Source organism: Squalius cephalus (genome assembly GCF_949319135.1).
Source record: "Squalius cephalus genome assembly, chromosome: 1".
Classification (NCBI taxonomy): domain Eukaryota; kingdom Metazoa; phylum Chordata; class Actinopteri; order Cypriniformes; family Leuciscidae; genus Squalius; species Squalius cephalus.
The window spans coordinates 56,501,295-56,521,899 of NC_137122.1; the positions used below are offsets into that span (position 1 = coordinate 56,501,295).

The following is a 20,605-nucleotide window of genomic DNA, read 5'->3' on the forward strand; positions in this document are numbered from 1 at the left end:
TTAGTTAGCTTCTTTGCACGAAGAACAACATAGTGACGAAACGTGTTTGTCCGTTTAGGGCTACTGTAGAAACATGTCGTCGCATTTCAATGTAAGGTGACCCGCAGTGTTTGTAGATACAAATGGCTCCTAAGGAAATAAAAACATAATAGTTGCGTAACGCCCTTCAATGCCCTTCAGACATATTCACGAGACAGCACAGCCTCTCATACCTTATAGGTGACATATAATAGCCAGAAGGTTGTATAACCTGATGTCAATTATAATATAACACCCATATAATAGCCAGAAGGTTGTATAACCTGATGTCAATTATGATGTAACACCCATAACCTTCAAGCAATTAAATATGCAAGCAATAACAAGAGGCTGTGCTGGATCGTGAATATGTCACAGCCTCTCATAGGCTTATTGGGGGGGCGGGGTTGTTGGATGTCTCCCTCTGTAGTTTTGGTTTGAACTTTGGGGGGTTGAAGTGTGAACTGGTCCCGGGACATTTCCGATCTCTTTATTGAACTCTTTGAAGTGTCAAAGTGTCAGTTGCGAAATTAAACCAGAAATGAAACCAACTGCTGCATTCCTGTATTGCTGCACGAGAGACCTATTCAGTGGCTCCACACCTCATTCCATTACATGCGCTATCGTGTTGGAATTCTTTATTTCTAACAGTAGCCTTCTGAAATTTTGCAATTTCAAATAAGAAAATAGAGTGTTCTTTTCAACCAGTCATGTCTAAAACGCACAGCTTCAGAGTTTAACAGAGAACTGAAGATTACATGCATGCAAAACACCACGATGTAGGCTACTAAAAATATATATATATATTTCTGCCTGTGCATTAAACATGTATTCTTGAGAATATCAAGGATATGAATGCTGTCCAGTTAGGACTTGGACAGCATTATTTCTTAATTTCTGCATTCAGTGTCTTAAATGCCACATGATCTTTCACAAAAAGGCCTATGCTGATCTTGTGCTCATTTCTTATTATTATCAATGTTGAACACAGTTGTGCTGCTTAATATTTTTGAGGAAACGGTAATATGTATTTTTTCATGATTCTTTGATGAATAGAAAGTCAAAAGAACAGCATTTAAAGGAAATAGAAATATGATGTAACAATGTCTTTATTTTCAATTTTGATCATTACAAAGCATCCTATAAATATTAATCTTTAGAAAAACAAACAAAATCTTGCTGAACGAACACTTTTGAACGAAGGTATATATAACAAAATATGTATATACAGTGCTTGAAGTGGAAAAAATAAAAAAATAAAGTGCTGGCGGGGGGTGGGGGGGGGGGGGGGTCAGGGGATGTGGTTTCTACAATACCTATCAAGTCAAACCATGAATATTGATAACTAACCAGATTATATTCATTTCAAATTTTACATTTATTTGTATTATGCTCATCTAATGTCACATCCACAATAATACTTTTAATAAAAAAAAAAAAAAATGTAAAAACATTTTCTAAAGTGTCTTCACGTTCTGTTTACGCTGGAGGTGCGTACCGGCCTACTTCGAGCACTGTGTATATCTCAGTACAGGTGAATGTCATTAAATAATCGTGTAACTGAAACTTAGAGTCCTCGTCCTTCTCTCCACCCTGTATATACTGATCAGCTCCCTTTTCTGAAGTTCTAAGATGGTCTGGGTCTCAATCCCTCCACTGTGTTGACCAGTGCGTTTGAAATTCTTGGGCATGTTTTTGAAATAGTGGTGCCAAGTGCCTTTACTGTTTGCGCCAAAGCCAAACACACTGACCTAAGCACAGAAAAACACATCAGCAGAAGTACCTGACATTAATGTACAGCACACAAACAGTAAGCCACAAGAGCTCTGTGAATGCTAAAAGCTTTACCTCATCACAGATGTGCAGGGCGAACATCAGCACAAGGAAACCCATGGATGGATAAGATCTTTTTTACATTAAAAGAAAAACACAAGTTATTTCGAAAATAAAAACCCAATTTTAGCCTCAGCTTTTTCACCAGGTACAGCACATGTGGTTTAAAAGTCAGGGAGTCATCAATCAAAAGACCCAGGTATTTATAGGAATTAACAACCTCTATTTCACTTCCCCCCATAGTGACAATAGGAGGGAGGCTTTGTGGCCTGGTCCTAGATTTAGTAAACAACATAAGTTTGGTCTTTTCTCCATTTAAAACTAATTTCAGCTGCATAAGGGTGTTTTGGACTTCAATAAACGCATTTTGCAAATATTCAATTGCCTGTACAAGAGTTGACGCACTGCAATATATGAGAGTATCATCAGCATAAAAATGAAGATTAGCATCTAACACATTTTGACCTATATTGTTTATATAAATAATAAATAAAAGTGGACCTAATACAGAGCCCTGTGGTACACCCTTAGTGACTGCTACAGTATTGGAACATAGACCATCACATCTAATACACTGAGACCTATCACTAAGGTAATTTGAGAACCAAGCAACTGCTTGCTCTGAAAGTCCTGAGTTAATAAGTCTAAGTTTCAAAACTTCCTGATCAACTGTATCGAAAGCTTTGGACAGGTCAATAAAGAGTAATGCCGAATGTTGCTTCTTGTCAAGTGCAACCAAAACGTCATTTACCACCTTCATTGCAGCTGTGATGGTACTATGTCTTTTTCTGAAGCCTGATTGATATGTAGATAAAACGTCATTTGAGTATAAAAACTCCTTTAATTGATCACTCACAAGACCTTCAAGAATTTTTGCTAGTACTGATAAATTAGATATTGGCCTGTAATTATTTAAAATAGCTGGGTCACCCCCTTTTAATAAAGGAAGAACAAAAGCTGATTTCCATATCCTAGGAATTTCCTTATTTTCCACTGTAAGGTTAAAAAGATATGTAAGAGGCACAGCTACACAATCGGCTGCCAATTTCAAGAAATAAGGATCAATAAGGTCAGGTCCTGAGGTTTTCCTGTCATGTGGATGTGAGGAGATGAACCCAAATGCTGACAGAATGCAATATACACAGTTTATTGATACAACTAGACAGAATAAACAGGAAAACAAAACCCACGATGGGGCAAAACAGAACAGGATGGCAAACTAAGGACTAGACTAAGACTAAGACTATTCAGTTAACTGGACTAACAAACAACAAATACGATGTAACAATAACTCTAGACAAAGGTACTCACACGGAGTGTCTCAAAGAGATGAACACGCAAAGTTAGACAAGTTTAGACAATGAACCGACACAGGACAGCAAACACGTGGGGATTAAACATAAAACATGGGTCTGTCATGATCTTGCCTCAAGACCAGGGAAAATCAAAAACAATTTTTCAAAATCAAACCCAAGGAGCGGCTTCCAGACGCTCCCTAAGGGGACACTAAACACGGGATATGACTGACTGAGACAAGGACACAAACCAACAAAACATAACAAATAACAATAAAGGCAGACAAGAAAAGACAATAACTGGGTTAGGGTGAAACATCAAAAACAATAAACAAGGCAGGGGAGGTGGAGGAAACACAAAGTTCTTAGGGGGCAGTACAGGGTGAATGGGTGGACTAGGGGTCTTGGGTTGACGAGGTGAAGGTTTTGGGCGTGGAGTCCGGGGAAAACTGGACGAGCACACACGAGGAACAGTCCGGGATGAGGTGGAGAGAGGTAGAACAGGGATCCGGACGGGGAAAACAGTAGAAGGCATAACAGGACTCATGACAGGGGAAATAGGTGACCATGGAGGTGACACTGGGACTGAGCTCAAAGAAGACGGCTGGGATCCCATGCTTCACATCTCTGACTCTGGTACGGCGCTCTCGGCAGCTGACTGGGGTACGGCGCTCTCGGTAGCTGACTGGGGTACGGCGCTCTCGGCAGCTGACTGGGGTACGACGCTCTCGGCAGCTGACTGGGGTATGGCGCTCTCGGCAGCTGACTGGGGTACGGCGCTCTCTTCAACAGTGGGCATAAGACTGGGGGACACAACAGGACTGGACGGAACTTCTAGGATCTTTGCAAGACGAGACAAATAATCAGAAAGGGTCTTAGCCGCAATGACGACCGGCATCTCCTGACGAGCAGAAACAGACCGCACCACTGCTTCCGCGGCTGAATCGGCCGCGTCCTTCTCTGCAGCGCTCACGACTGCAGGCTCGGGAACAGCCTCCACTACTGCAGGTTCTGGGGCAGTGCTTTCAGTAGCGTGCTCTGGGACAGTGCTTCCAGTAGCAGCAGCGGGCTCTGGGACAGCGCTTACAATAGCAGCAGCGGGCTCTGGGACAGCGCTTAAAGTAGCGGGCTCTGGAACAGCGCTTTCAGTAGCGGGCTCTGGAACAGCGCTTTCAGTAGGAGCAGAAGGGTCTGGGACAGCGCTCTCTGCAGCAGCGGGTTCAGGACCAAGCAGAAACGAAGAACGGGAGGCTCCCTTCCTCCTCTTCTTCCTCCTAGGTCACGGTGCAGATGCCGTTGGCGGACTGGTGAGTGGTTGGGGAACCATGGTGGGATCTGTGTCTGGGGTTGGAAGATCAGTCTCTAGGAGGGCTGATTCCGTCGCGGAGGACTCTGATGCTGACTCCCAAGAGGTCCGTCTCCCTCGCTTGCCGAGTAGACTTTCGGGTCCGGATGACGTCTCGGGAGTGGAAGTGGGACCAGCTTGATCCCCCTGGGAAACAACACCTAGGACACGACCCTCCGGAATCACTGGCAGCTTGACTGGTGGTGATGACAAGATGGACCCCCGCGACTCCCTCCTCGATAAACAATCCACCATATCAGCGAACGAATGGCAAACCAGCTTCTCCCGTTCAGCCAGGGGTGGAGGAGAGTTGAGACCCGCAATGAGGTAGCGGTTTAGGAGGACATCAGGCAGGAAAAACCTCCTCTCGTTCACGACCCGAGCATACTCCCTCAATGATAGCTCTCCCTGGGAGGGAATCGTGAGTTTGCCCCTCTTAGAGTCAGCGATGGTCCTGTGCCACCAATCCTTAAGATCATCTGGGTTATGCTTGACATAAGAGGACATAATGTCTGCTAGGTTCGGTCTTGGTCGGTTCATTCTGTCATGTGGATGTGAGGAGATGAACCCAAATGCAGACAGAATGCTATATACACGGTTTAATGATACAACTAGACAGAATAAACAGGAAAACAAAACCCACGATGGGACAAAACAGGACAGGGTGGCAAACTAAGGACTAGACTAAGACTAAGACTATTCAGTTAACTGGACTAACAAACAACAAATACGATGTAACAATAACTCTAGACAAAGGTACTCACACGGAGTGTCTCAAAGAGATAAACGAGACAACACAAGCACATGGCCCAGCAAAAGGCCATGTGTGTGAACATAAAACATGGGTCTGTCATGATCCTGCCTCAAGACCAGGGAAAATCAAAGACTAGAAGGCAGAATCATGACATTTCCTACAATCCAAGGCTTTTAGGGCTTGTTAAACTTCCTGCACCGAAAATGGTACGAAATTAAAAGACTGATCAACATATCCTGGCTTGTCAGTACAGGGATTCACAGACACAGAACAAGTAGAATCAAACAGAGAACCTGAAGATATGAAATGCTCATTAAAACTATTCAAGATCTCCATTTTGTCATGAACAGCAACTGAATCCTTCATAACAAAGGTGGGTACTACTTGCGAATTTTTGCTAACAGAAAGGGATTTTATGGTTTTCCAAAATCTTCTGGGATCATTTAAATTTTTAGTGGTGATAGACAAGTAATATTCAGATTTGGCTGTTTTAATAAAAGAGGTGCATTTGTTTCTTAGCTTTCGAAATGCAAGCCAGTCAGATGTAGAACCTGTTTTCCTTGCTTTTGCCCAAGCCAAGTTACGTTTATGAATAATTTCTGCTAACTCTGTGGAAAACCAAGGGTCATCACGCCCCTTTACTCTATATCTCCTAAGTGGGGCATGTGTATTTATGATTTGTGTAAAACCCTCATTAAAAAATGTCCAAGCTGTCTCCTCATCAGGGATAAGCTCTATTCTACTCCAATTCAAATTAAACAAATCATGATAAAACCCCTGTTCATTAAAATGTTTAAGATGCCTCTTACAAATGACACGTGATTTTGATTTAGGGACCTTAGTGTTCCTGATGGCAGCCACAACACAATGGTCACTTATGTCATTGCAAAAAACACCAACAGATGAGAATTTATGAGGAACATTAGTCAGAATCAAATCAATTAAAGTAGACTTCTCCGGGCATTTAAGATTTGGATGTGTGGGAGAATTGATCAACTGTGTAAGAGTGACAGAATCACAAAAAGATTTAAAATCATCAGATACTGGCTTAAACCAATCCCAGTTTAGATCGCCAGCTACAATAATTTCACTATAATTTAATCTACTTAAAAGTTGTATCAGAGACTGTAACGCATAATTTGTGGCAGATGGAGGTATATAACACCCAACAACAGTTATACTGAGGCCCTTAACAATGTCAATATTTACTGCCAGAAATTCCAATTGTTTGCAGATTGATTCAGACAAAACTATCCTGACATGAAATTTTCTTCCACCTTTCTTTGGTCTATCAGCTCGATAAACATTGTATTCATCCATGTTAATATCTTTATCCTTAACTGATTTTGTCAGCCAAGTTTCAGATATTACAACAATGTCCGCATCTGTTGATTTAACCCATATTCTTATCATATCCATTTTGGATATCATGCTGCGGACATTGAGATGAACAATAGACCAGACAAGGAATTACAATCAGATGGCATCTGAATACATTGCAACTCAGGGCCAGGATTAGGTTGCACGTTGCCAGATATAAGTAAAAGTAAAACAATCAACAATCTTCGTGTAGCAGCATTACATGACGATTCCTTAGACAGTTCATATGTAAAATCCGAACGAGATCTCTCATTGAATGTAAAATATTCATTCAAAGCCAAAAGGCTTTGAAGACGAGGTAAGACTCTGGGTAGCATACATGCTATATTTATGTCCTGATCCAGCCGTTTAGGTGTTTGCACAGGTTGTACAACATCCACAGAGCAAGTGCATCCAAAAGCAAAGTTCAGCGGGCAATCCACATTGTTAGATGTACTCACCCCGGAACGATCTCTTACTCGTAAATCCCACACAGACAAGGCGCATAGTAAAGTCCCGAAAAGCGCCATTGACTTAGTCCAGAAAATGCGTATCTGTGTATATGAGTGCACTGCAGGCCGCAGACAATGGAGTGCAAAATGGGAAAAAAGGCACTGTATTGAGTTTGGTCCAAGGAAAAGGCCAGGCAGGGAGATAGACGCAAGAGGTCTTTTGAGACCCAGAACCCAAACAGATTGCAGGGATATGTTCAGAGAATCAAAGCAGTATCCCAATTAAATAATCCAGAAAGGAGAAATCCACATACAAATCATAAAAAAGCCGTTTGCAAAGCACTATATAAATGCTTTACTTTAAAGTAAAAAAAAAACACACAAAAAAAAAACACTTAACACTGACACTAACATGCTGCCATCTTGGATTAGGGCGGGGAATGAATAAAAAGAATCAGCATTGCTCAGAGTGTTAGATCGATCTCCTGTGGGAGGTCCTAACAGGTTTCTATTGTTTGTAGCCCATAGGCTGTCTCCATGAATAAAGTTCTGTTTCAAAAACAGAACTTTGGGTTAAGATTGTTGAAGGGTGACATGCTAACGTCGCTGCTGAAGGACTGCTACACTACACACCTTCAATAAATTCTTCTCCCCACAAGAACTCTGGTCAAGCTTACTTATTTTATGTATTGGAGAAATCTAATACATTGGCGACCCACCCAAACCACTGCTCGGCCAAATACACCAAAATCTAACAGAAGTGTACTAGCGGAAAAACTTTCCTAAAATTAATTTTCTCAGAAACGGAGACAACGATTTTAGAAACCGATTCGCTAGTCGGATTTTGCATGATATGAGAGAATACTCACCCTCAAACTTGTCGATGTAGCTCGAAATATATAATTTAAAGCCCTTCTCTTTCTTACTCTTAGATGTGACAGCTAACTGCCTCACAATATTGTTAACCGCTAGAAGTTCTTGTAAACAGCGAGTGTAATTTGCCATTATCTCCACCTAATGCAAAAACGGCTTCCGACGCAGCACCGGATGTAACTGGGTGGGCTGAGACAAAACGCAGAAGCGATCGTGCATAGAGCCAATTTGATTGCCATGATTGGAATGTTTTTCAGACACTGGTTCACCTGGAGTGCGTTCCCCAAGAGCGTCATTGACGCAGTGTGAGTTCCCTCTCGAAAGGGAACCAGTTCCACAAGTTTAGGGACAAACATAAAATTGTCTTTGGTTTGGCAAGACAAGCTTTCAGCACTCAGATGCTCTAATGATCCAGATGACAAGAAATAAAATGTATTGCTGAGTATTGCATATATTTCCTGGCCATAATATATCTATACAGACCTCAAAAATTATTTTCAAGAAATACGAGAAACCTGCCAGCCTGACCTTATCAATTAGGTAAGTTTCACCATTTATATACAGCGGAAATGTAATTGTATTATGTTCTCAGTGTGCACTTAAATTCGATCAGTGTGATCAACTTAATGTTCTTGTCTCTGAAATGTAACATTTATAAAATATTGTGATGGTGGACTGAGTAGACACTTCTATTGGTGAAACACAGTTTGATTTTTTTGATTTTTGTTTAATATTGTTTTATGTTTTCAATATTTAACCTAAATGAAATAAGTGATAGCCTATATCTGAAACAATTTAATTTATTAACCCTCTGATGCATTAATTAGGCTATAAAATAATGAAGTAACATTTTTTATTATTCACGTCAAAACAATATAGATTCAATTATTTTCCCTAAATGAATGATGCGTTAAAAAAAATAGCCTAATAATAATTAATACAACAAAAGTGGTGTCGAAGTTACACTGCCCTTTTATTGCACTATATGATTTGAATTACTAATCGAAAGTCGAGTTTAAAGTGTCAATTCATGCAGAAAGGACAGAAATGACCGTGAGGACCGTTATACATGATTTTGATGAGTATATTTTTACAGTGCGGTGGTTTGAACATTACACAAAGAACTGTTAAACAGTCATTTAAAGCTATGACACTATAATGTAAATCATGCATAATTTTTTCTGTCTTTTTAATTACAAAACTGTTTTTTGTCCAGGAACACTACGCTGGCAAAATATGAAAGTCTTCAACAGACTGGCGCCTGGTTACATCACCTTGCCTTTAAGCTTCATGACAATATTTCTTCTGTACACTCAAAACGCCCCGATGGACGATACCACATACGCGTTTGATGATTTAATATTCGAACCTTCATGCTCCTGTAAAACTTGCGTCATGGGATTTCTGGACGATGACTGGTTCATTTATCGGTATAATCCCACCATACCAGCTCTCCTCAACAGAAAAAACAGCGTGTTACTTGGAGACACGAACAAATGGTGGAGGGTAAGACTTTAAAATATTAAAGGTGTGGTCCTATGATTCACTGTACGCCAAGTGAAATAAATAAATACACAAAGCCTATAGTGTGTGTGTGCGTGTGTGTGTGTGTGTGTGCGCGCGTGTGCGCAAATTTGCTATTTTGCCAATTTGCTATTTGCTATTTGCATATTTGTGATAGCTCAGATTCCCTCAGGCATTTTATCCTGTAAAACACGATAGCCCCATTACATTAGTTATTCTTTTTAACTCCAATTGTCATGACAAGTTTTGGATTTTGAACTCAAGTGTTTAAGTTTTCAAAAAGTAATCCATTGTCTTGACTATTTATGAGTTGAAACAAAGGTTGTCTTCCAATTGAGTTAACTTCTTTTTTTTCCCCCCTTTTTTTCTTTTTTTTTTTATGGCAGCAGGTTTCTAAAGGTCAACCAACTGAATATTTTACAATGGCAGTTTTCGATTTATGAGTAGTTCTTTTCATTTGACATATTCTGTACCAGAATAATTACTGCTTATCTTCTAGGCTTCTGCATATAGACTACATCCTGATAACAACATACATCAGGAATAGTTACTATATTTTTATTAAGCTTAACCTCCTGATGTAGCCTATGTTGTTATCAGGATGTATGCAGAAATCTAGAAACAACAGTCAGCCAGTTGAGGAACACCCTGTGAAAGTGAAGATAAAAACATTAGCCTACCTATCTTGATACTAAGCTTGATGATCTTAACAAGATTGTTGTCTTGATGCTAATTTTGAATATTTCTATAGGGTCTACAACCGTCAAAGCTCAGAGTCAACTACACAAATGTGGTGGACACATTGTTTTCTCTCTTCCCCGATGAAGATCATTACTCAGACGCTGGTCCAGATCGCTGCAGAACCTGTGCTGTGGTGGGAAACTCTGGGAACCTCCTGAGATCCAACTATGGTCAACTAATAGACAGCCATGACTTTGTCATAAGGTATTAGGCCGGCGACACACTGGCTGCGTGGCGTGAACGTGGCGTTTCTGTTGCGTGTCAGCTGCTATAAATATATAGCAGCAGTAGCGGAGATAGGGTGCTTGGATGCGGCCGCCCCAGCCAGGGCCCCGTGCCAATTAGGGGCGCTTCAAACGCCGCCGATCTTGCGTCACTGGACAGGAACGGTGTTCTTCTTGATAGCATTCTTTAAGCGCAAGACGCGAGAGAACACGTCTGCATGCCCGCTGTTTTGTCTTAAATGGTTGAGAAAGAAAAACAGTAAGCCGAATCAGTGCACTGACAGCATATACTCGCTGCTACCATTATGTTGATCAAAGAACAAAAGAAAAAGAAAATCACTCACAGAACTTTTCTAACTTTAATTAGCTTAATATTTTATTTGTCTGTTGTTCGGTGATGACTGCTCCAACTGCAACATGAGTCTGTGCATGCGACCTTGAGATGCGTTCCCTGTCAAACATAATTTATCCTTATTTTCCTAATTTTGTTAAACATTTTTCTGGATTTCTTTATCTTTATTTTATTATTTTTTTAAATTATTATTCGTATGCTATTTGTTTTTATACAATTTGTTCTGCAGAAGAAGAAAAAAAACAACTATCCTGTTAATTCAGAATAGCAGAGATAGCCCATCCAATTTAATAATAATAATAATAATAATAATAATAGAGTAGCCTAGGCCCATTTTATTTTGGTTTGCAGGCTAATAAAAGTTCATCAGAAAAACAAACAAGTAACTTTACCCGTTTCTGAATATTAATTTAAATGTTGCACATAATAAATAGGCCTAATCAAAAAGCACAAACATGACCATTGTAATTAAAAAAAAGAGAAAATTTCGTTATATCGCAAACGTGAAATTGCGTTGCTTTCAATAGGCTGCACGGGTTCGGAGTTTACAATGTTGGCAGCGCCGTTACAGTATAGGCTATATTGAGCATCTGAATGTGCAGAATCTTTCTGTGGTGCTGAAACATTTTTACTTGACTGGTAAACTGTTTTCTTTGTTTGTCAATACAAACTTGTCAAAAAAAAAAAAGTGGCTTTTCTTTGTGTTTTATTTAACATATAAGCTTACTTGGCTTACTTCAACAAGTGACACATTATTACATATCCATTCATCAGATATTTTACGTTTTTTTTTTTTTTACGGTTTTAATTTTAAAATGAGAGTCTAGCTCCGCCCCTGTAGCAGCAAAGACAACGTCGGCATGTATTGACGGCAAAATAGGCCACAGAATATTTCGTTCTGTATTGACAGGTGCAATATTTGAAAATCGATAATTATCATTGTTATTATTATAAAATTACATTTATATCTGCATTTATGTCAAAGAGACTTTCAAATATCAAAATGTAATTTATGAATATGTATTCGTGTCAAAATGACATATAGACATCTTTTCCTATTCTATTTTGCCTGGAAACGCTTCCGGCACGCTTGCGTGTCGCGTGAAAAATAGGCGTCGGTTCTATTTCTAGCATGAACGCGTTTGCAAGCTCTAACCTGTTAACATGGGAGCCGAAATAAAAACGGACACGCCACGCAGCCAGTGTGTAGCCGGCCTTAGAAGAACAGATTATTGCACAGAATAAGTCTGATAAATGTTCTCTATAGCCTACAGCAGTGGTTCTCTACCCTGTTCGTGGTATATCTTTAGCAATAATCTTCTTTTGGTAGCCTGTCAATACCCGTTGCCTGTTTTTCTCTCAGGATAAATAAAGGCCCGACAAAAGGTTACGAGAAGGACGTGGGGTCTAAGACCACTCACCGGATTATGTATCCCGAGAGCGCTGTGGACTTGGATGACAACACACATCTGGTGCTTTTTCCCTTTAAGATTCGTGACATGCAGTGGCTCATAAGCATCTTCACCACTAGACACATCACACGGTGAGTACTGTTTAATCAAACAATAAAAAAAATCATGAAAGCAAATAAATGATTATCTATATCTTTTTGTTTCTCAGCACATACACAGGAGTCAAATCTTCAATCAAAGTAAACAAGAACAAGGTAAGTGCCCATGTCATTAAATCAATGTAAATGAAACTCATTTTTAAGCCCTATAATAAGCAGGAATGAATGTCTCATAAATGTTTTGGTTTCTGTCCAGGTGATGATCCTCCACCCTGGTTTTATGAAATACGCCTACGAGAAATGGCTGCAGAAAAATGGCAAATATCCTTCTACTGGCTTCATTACAATAGTATTTGCCCTGCATGTCTGTGATCAGGTAAAACTGTTTGCATTTTTCACATGATGCTTCAGTTTAAAACTGGCATGTGCAAATTTAATCGTCATTTAAATGTAATCCCTCCCAAACTAAGTGCAAATAGCAATTTGAATTTTAAATAACAGTGTGCAATAATAACTGTTTGTTTATTGTTAACATATGATTATATTTGTTAAAGTCATAAATGGATGCTGTATTATTGGGACATTACTTATAATAATATTCCACTATTAAATGCCCGCTAGGCACTTTATTTCAACTGTTCAAATATTGTCTTAATCTCTATTTAAAATAAATGCTACTCATAGGCCTAGTATGTTCCTGGATTAACATCTTTGTTGATCCTGGTCTGGAAAAACATTCCAGTGAACCAATCTGATTTGAGGGACAAGTTTACAGTTTATGTCAAGTTTAGGCTTACAACCAGGGTTAGGTGCTTCTACCTCAGTGTTATTTTCATCTGATTTTATGGATAAGTTATGGGAAGGGTCATAGATTTAGGGGTATGGATAGGGTTTGTCCTTTCGGACAGGAATATTTTTCCAGTTTCAACAAAATATGTTGATCCAGGAACATGCCTTGCTTGGCAAAATTACGGTGAAGCCTGCACCCACCTTACTCTCCACTTCACTGATTCTGTTATCTGCTGGATTTCTTTGGTAATTCTGTCTGGCTCAATCAGATAATGGTGGCAGAGTTTGAGTAAATAACCTCTGCCAAAAAGGTGGGCTATTTGCACTTGGTGACAGTCCTTAACTTTAATGATCATTTCCTTTTTAAATAACATTAATGTTATTAACATTTTGTATTTGCATATATGCCTTTTATCCCAGCCCCAAACCTTGTGCATGTCTTTTCAAAAATATTACCCATTTATTTAGTGGTAAAACTTGTTAGAAAAAAATATTAAGAAATGCATGTAGAAATGTACCGTTATGAAATGATATCTGAATAGCTTTTAACCCAGTGCCATATTGCCACCAGCTATAACCCCGAAATGGCAAAACTCCTGACAGCTCTGTCTTTTACACAGGTGAATGTCTTTGGGTTTGGAGCTACAAGTAATGGAACCTGGCATCATTATTTTGACAAATCTCACACTCACTTTAAAGGCGGCCCTCATAAAGGAGACATTGAAAACAAAACAATGCATCAACTTCAGCACAGAAACAAGATTTCAATATATAAAGGGTATTGATAAAGAAAACTGTTCTTACATTTAATGAAGGATTTCAGGATGGATTAAGTTCTGAGATTGCTACAAAAATGAAAGTTAAAATGAATAAATCAATTTCAATGTCTTTAATATAAATGTTGGCTTACAATGGCAATGTTTTGAGAGCTGTAGAATGTCCTACTCTCTATTTCCATTTATAATGCCTTACTGTACACATTGTAAACATATATGTTGTTAATGTACTAATATACAGTATAAAACATCTGGAATGTTAAAGTTTATGTGGATCACTATCTTGTATTATAAGAAAATAAATAAAATTAAAAGGTTGAGACTTTGCATGCATTTTGCAGAAGAACATTGTTTTGTTTGTGCTTAGGCTTTGCATACTGTAAGTTGTCCTACTGCTCATAAAACATTCCCTACAAGGCTTAAGAGATATAACAGATGGAAAGGATCTCCAGGTGACTAGCTGAAGATGTTACTGTAGCTTTACCCATTAATAGTACTTGAGAATAAATTCCAGCACAGCGCTACAAATAACCCTTCACAATAGATACTGCTTTAAAATGAATTCTGTTAGAGTGAGTCCACTGAGGATGAGTTGTGTAGAATCCAATTGCAGTTTTATTAAAGCAGGCTAAAAGTGAATGAATACAACATAAACAGAACAAAACAATGACCTGAACAAAGGTGAAACTTGGCTTGAGCGTAAACTTGACACAGCATAAACTCATGGAACGGCAGTTACACAAACAAAAGGCTCGTTTGAGATCAATCAATCAATGCATTTATAAAGCACAATAAAAGTCTATAATGCCAATGTTGGCATTTTGCTATGTTTTAGAACGAATAATTTATGTTCGTATGCAATAAGCGAGTGTAAGATTAGGCTACATTACAGTTTTTTTCTCAATTGCTTTGGCACATTTGGAACAGTCTTAACTTTATCTGAACTGTATGCTGAATTGTCACTGTTTAAATGAACATCAGAACAAAAAAATTTAGTGACTCATAAAACATTCATGCTTCAAAACCTGCTTATTGTGTTAGGGTTAGGCCCACATTGGCCAATGACATCAAAATAAAAAATGTTTTGTCATCGTGTGATCCACACTGGTCAAAATGTTTAAATGTCTTTTCACCATGGTAATATTTGTTATATACAAATGTAATGTTTTTGTTTTTTTTTTCTATTTTGTTAAGAGTTTGACCGTTTCACTGTGAATCTGTCATGTGTAATGGAAATGTTCTAGTGGACTTTTGTCTACTGCGCAGGTGCGCAGTAAGGGAGGGGCTCCGGGGGTTGGTTGTGTGAATAAATCAGGCAACTGAACTGACAGATGTTCGGTTGGTGTTCAATAAAGGAATGACCACTGTTTAACGAGAACCTAACGACTCGTGTGATTAATTGGTGACAACCATGACATGGTGTCAGAAGTAAAAACGGGGTATTAATAACGTGAGTTGTTGTGAGATCTGAAGTCTGCATCGCCATGGCAAAGTTCAATCCGCCGGAGCAGTTCGACTTTTGCAAGCCAGAATCGTGGCCGGACTGGAAACAGAGGTTTGCCAGATATCGAGTCGCATCACTGCTTACAGAGGAGAGTGAAGATGTGCAGGTAAATGCCCTCATTTATTCGATGGGAGCAGAGGCTGAGCATATATTCAGATCGTTTACGTTTCAAAACGAGGAGGACAGCAACAAATATCCTGTGGTAATGGCCAAATTTGACGAACATTTCATCCCGAAACGCAACGTTATCTACGAGCGTGCTAAGTTTCATTCGAGAGTACAACTTCCCGGCGAAAATGTGGAAACATTTGTCAGGCAGCTATACGAGCTAGCTGAAAACTGTGATTTTGGCACACAAAAAGAAGAGCAGATGCGGGATTGCATAGTAATAGGGATTCGGGATAAGCAAGTGTCACAAAAACTACAGATGAAAAGTGATCTAACACTGCGCACTGCTATTGAAATGGCCAGACATTGTGAATTAATTAAATTCCAGAACACAGAGGGAGTTAAGAGCACGGAACATGTGGATAATGTGAAAGCGGTGAGAAAGAAAGAATATAAGAGAACTGGCAGCCCAGCAAAAATGTACAAAAACGTGAGAAAAGGAATATGCACAAGATGTGGGCGTAATCACGATGGCAGTGAACTGTGTCCTGCTAAAGGAAAAAAATGTATGAAATGTACTAAAGTTGGACACTTTGCAGCCGTGTGTCACTCAAAAGCAGCAGTACAAGAGATAACTGAAACGGATGAGGACGATTGTATGTTTTTGGGATCTGTTGAGCAGAAAAAAAAACAGAGGTGCATTGTTAGCAGAGGACGAGCCACCATGGCGCACCACTTTAACTTTGGCACATACGCCAGTCTCATTTAAAATTGACTCCGGGGCCGATACCTCAGTAATTTCCGAAGCTACTTATGAAACACTGCAAAACAAGCCTAAACTGACGGCAGTGAAAAACACTCTGCAAAGTCCAGGCAGCGTAGTGGCCACAAGGGGGCAGTTTTTAGCAAAAATTAAAGCCCATGTCAATGGACAGCTACGTGATTGCAGCTTTAGGGTAGTAGTAGTCAAAACTACTGGGGAAAACCTTCTAAGTCGAACAGTGGCAAGCAAACTAGGCTTGATCAAGCGCATTGACGAAACCTGTGTGCTTGGTGGTGTGGGTACTTTAAAAGGGAATCCAGTGAAAATCATCTTAAAAGATGGTGCACAACCGTAAAGTGTGGCTGCACCACGACGGGTCCCTATTCCCTTACTCCCGAAGGTAGAAAAGGAGCTACAAAGAATGGAGTCAATGGGCATAATAGAAAGAGTAACGGATCCAACAGAATGGTGTGCCCCCATGGTTCCAGTTATAAAGAAAAATGGAAACATAAGAATCTGCGTGGACTTGAAATGTCTCAATGAAAATGTGAAACGTGAGAAGTTCATCCTGCCCACATTGGATGATATACTCCCTAAGCTAGCCAAGAGCACCGTGTTCTCCAGTTTAGATGCAGAAAGCGGGTTTTGGCAGATACCCCTGGAGGAACATAGCGCACGCCTGACCACCTTTATTACACCGCTGGGAAGATATTGTTTTAAGCGGCTTCCTTTCGGCATCACTTCGGCACCTGAAATCTTTCAACGAAAAATGTCAGAGCTGCTGTATGGACATGACGGGACAGTCGTATATATGGATGATATCTTAGTTTTCGGAGAAACGCAAGAAAAACATGATCAAAACCTTGAGAGGGTTGTGGAGACCATACAAGCTTCTGGACTGAGACTCAATAAGGAGAAATGCCGGTTCAGCCAGCCAGAACTGAACTTTCTAGGCCAAGTGGTGACCAGGCAAGGCATCGCTCCAAACCCAGAGAGGGTCAAGGCAATCACAGCTATGGATGCGCCCCAAAACATTAGTGAGTTGAGACGAGTGTTGGGGATGATAAATTACATCGGGCGATATCTACCGAATCTCTCCACTGTGCTACAGCCCCTCAATGAACTGCTTAAGTCCGAACGTGGCTGGTGCTGGGGACAATCGCAAATGCAGGCATTCACGGAAGTGAAGCAGTTAATCTCGTCAGCTCCTGTCTTAGAGTTTTTCGACCCTGCAAAGCCGACTGTCGTTAGCGCAGACGCTAGCAATTATGGGCTTGGAGGAGTGCTTATGCAGAACCATGATGGACAGTTAAAGCCTGTGGCATTCTGCTCACGCACATTGACCGACGCTGAAAAGAGATACGCGCAGATAGAGAAAGAGTGCCTCGCAGGAGTGTGGGCCTCTGAGCGTTTCTACCAGTATCTGTGTGGCCTGGAGAAGTACAAGTTGCTTACAGACCACAAGCCTTTAGTAACCCTCATCAATTCAAAAGACCTCGACAACACACCCATACGCTGTCAGCGCTTGCTCATAAGGTTAATGAGATTTAACCCCATCGCTGAATATGTTCCAGGGAAACATCGTGTAATCGCGGATGCCCTTTCCAGACACCCCAGGGCAGATATTCCACCGGGTGACCTTGCAGCAGAGGTTAAAGCATATGTGGATTCAGTGGAAGTTGACCTGAGGGTGAGAAAGCCAATCATTGAACAAATTAAAGATAAGACTGGAATGGATGGTGAACTGCAGTGTGTGCTCAGGTACATCCGAAATGGGTGGCCAGGATATTTGAAGAGCATCCCATCAACTGTGAGAGCATACTTCAAAGACCGTGGTTCACTCGCTGAAGTCGGTGGAATGGTGTTAAGGGGCAGACAGATTGTGATTCCTGAAAGTATGAGAGGAGACATGCTCCTGAGGATTCATCAAGGCCACCAAGGCCTTACTAAGTGTAGGGAGCGCTATAGAGGTGCTGTGTGGTGGCCTGGTATCGCTGGTGATGTGAAAAGGCTGGTGTCATCTTGCAAACATTGCAATATTCACAAGCCTAGCCAAAACAAAGAACCGCTAATCACTACACAATTACCTGACTTACCTTGGCAGAAGCTTGCAGCCGACCTGTGCGAGCTTAAAGGTCGTCATTACTTGATTGTGATCGATTACTTTTCAAGATGGCTTGAAATCTTAGAACTGCCAAAGATGACCTCAGAAACAGTCATACAAAAGCTAAAAGGTATCTTCACACGCTTTGGAATACCTGAGCAGTTAATGACTGATAATGGTCCTCAATTTTCAGCTGAACAGTTTAGATACTTTGCAATGGAGTACGATTTCCACCATGTCACCTCAAGTCCCCATTTCCCACAGTCCAACGTTATGGCCGAACGAGCTGTGAGGACTGCAAAAGGGATTTTGAAACAGGACGACCCCCACCTGGCACTATTGAGTTACCGTTCAACCCCTACCGAACCAACAAAGGAGAGTCCAGCTAGACTGCTGATGGGTCGAGAAATCCGTACAACACTCCCAGTCCTCAAAGAAAGCCTTCAGCCGATGTGGCCAAACCTGAAAAAGATCAAGACAAATGATGCAAAAGCGAAGCAGGCCTATGAAAAGTACTATAACCGTAAATACTCTACCAGACCTCTCCCACCACTGAATATTGGTGACAGAGTCAGGCTGAAGATCGATAGTGGAAAGGCGTGGACAACCACCGCAACGGTAAAGCGTCAAGAAGTAATGCCGCGCTCTTTCACACTGGAGACTGAGCAAGGCGATACACCCAGGAGAAACCGACGCCACATCCAACTGGTGAGCCAAGAACACTCCTCACCTTCAAATATAAACTCTTCCCAACCAAAGGATCAACAGGGACAGTGTGGACCATCAGAACAGGACTTAGTGCAGAGCCAGGGTGAATTTCCTGCTGAACCACCCTGTTCTCCTAAACCTTTGAATCAAGTCATCACCAGGTTTGGACGAACTGTGAAACCAAACCCCAAGTATGCTAGTTAGCTGAGATGTTAGACATTAAGGGCAGAATAATCCCTGTCTCATCTCAAGGGATCGTGGTAGTCTACCCACACCCTTAGTAAGTTTTTTTTGTTATTGTGATAAAAAAAGGGAAGGTGAAAAGCGTTGCTGCAATACCCCTTTTGTTTGTTGTGTGACAAGAATTTGTTTTGATTAGATAACTAGTTAATAGAGGATTAATCTTAGAGGGTTAAAGTTATTGTTGTGTTTTCTTACTTTTAAAAAGGGGGAGATGTCATGTGTAATGGAAATGTTCTAGTGGACTTTGTTGTCTACTGCGCAGGTGCGCAGTAAGGGAGGGGCTCCGGGGGTTGGTTGTGTGAATAAATCAGGCAACTGAACTGACAGATGTTCGGTTGGTGTTCAATAAAGGAATGAACACTGTTTAACGAGAACCTAACGACTCGTGTGATTAATTGGTGACAACCATGACAAATCAACTCATCAGTTTTGATCAACAAGACATTTGCATTTAGTTATTGTGCAAATTGTAGACTCTTTTCGCACACATGAAATTTGCTTAAATCAATAAGAAATTCAAATCTGATGTGAACAAGAAACTAATTGTTCAGAGATCTAAGCTTGTTTTGAGAAGAAGAAAAAAATCTCATTCGAGAATTGAGACATTTGCGATTGAGAAGACTGTGTGAAAAATATGACAGAAAACAGATATGACTGACAGAAAACACAACCATGAATACACTTGATGTTTGCTTTGCGTTTTCTGAGGAAAAGTTTCGGATAGAACAGTCCCTTCTGGCCGCAGTGAATAAGGTGATATGCTCCGAGTCCACGGGCTGATGCTGCTCTCTACAGCCACTGAATGGTATTTTTTACACCCTCCCATGAGCAAACCTTTTCTGATTATACAAAATGTTAATCATCCGTTGTTGGACTTAACTTCTGTCACGATCGCTCAGGAACTAGATGCTGCATTAGATTAATTAGGATAATTACAATTAATATGCAAATATACATTTTTAAACGATGCTTTACCCAAGAAGTGCTTTACCTATTCTTACCAAGAATAGAATTTGTATTTTGACTGGTCTGGGCTGCATTTCCTAAAAGCATCGTAGGCCTAAGCCTAAATTGATCGTGGAGACCACTGGTGGCAATTGTTCTACGATCAACTGCTTACGATGCTTTTGGGAAAAGCAGGCAGCATTGAACGTTCTCAAAGTCCTCCTCAGTAGCCTAGTGTGTTTAGTGTCTCATAGGACTCCTATGTGAGATACTAAACACACAACTGTTCTTTGGTGTCGTCGTGCTGTTCTTAAAAAAAAGAAAGCGGCTGCTGCCATCTAGTGGATTTACAATGACATTGTTCTCTGTTAGTTAGTCCTGGCAT

General features: G+C 40.5%; 1 protein-coding gene across 1 annotated transcript; it reads left to right on the forward strand.

The window, feature by feature from the left end:
• Window positions 1-9,165: 9,165 nt before the first annotated feature.
• Window positions 9,166-13,854, forward strand: LOC307155692 (CMP-N-acetylneuraminate-beta-galactosamide-alpha-2,3-sialyltransferase 1-like; the record flags this gene model as incomplete). Its single annotated transcript, XM_079866535.1, has 6 exons — window positions 9,166-9,435; window positions 10,205-10,398; window positions 12,134-12,313; window positions 12,391-12,436; window positions 12,537-12,656; window positions 13,690-13,854. The coding sequence occupies 6 exons, from the start codon at window positions 9,166-9,168 to the stop codon at window positions 13,852-13,854; spliced, it is 975 nt and encodes a 324-aa protein (XP_079722661.1).
• Between the last annotated feature and the right edge of the window lie 6,751 nt (window positions 13,855-20,605).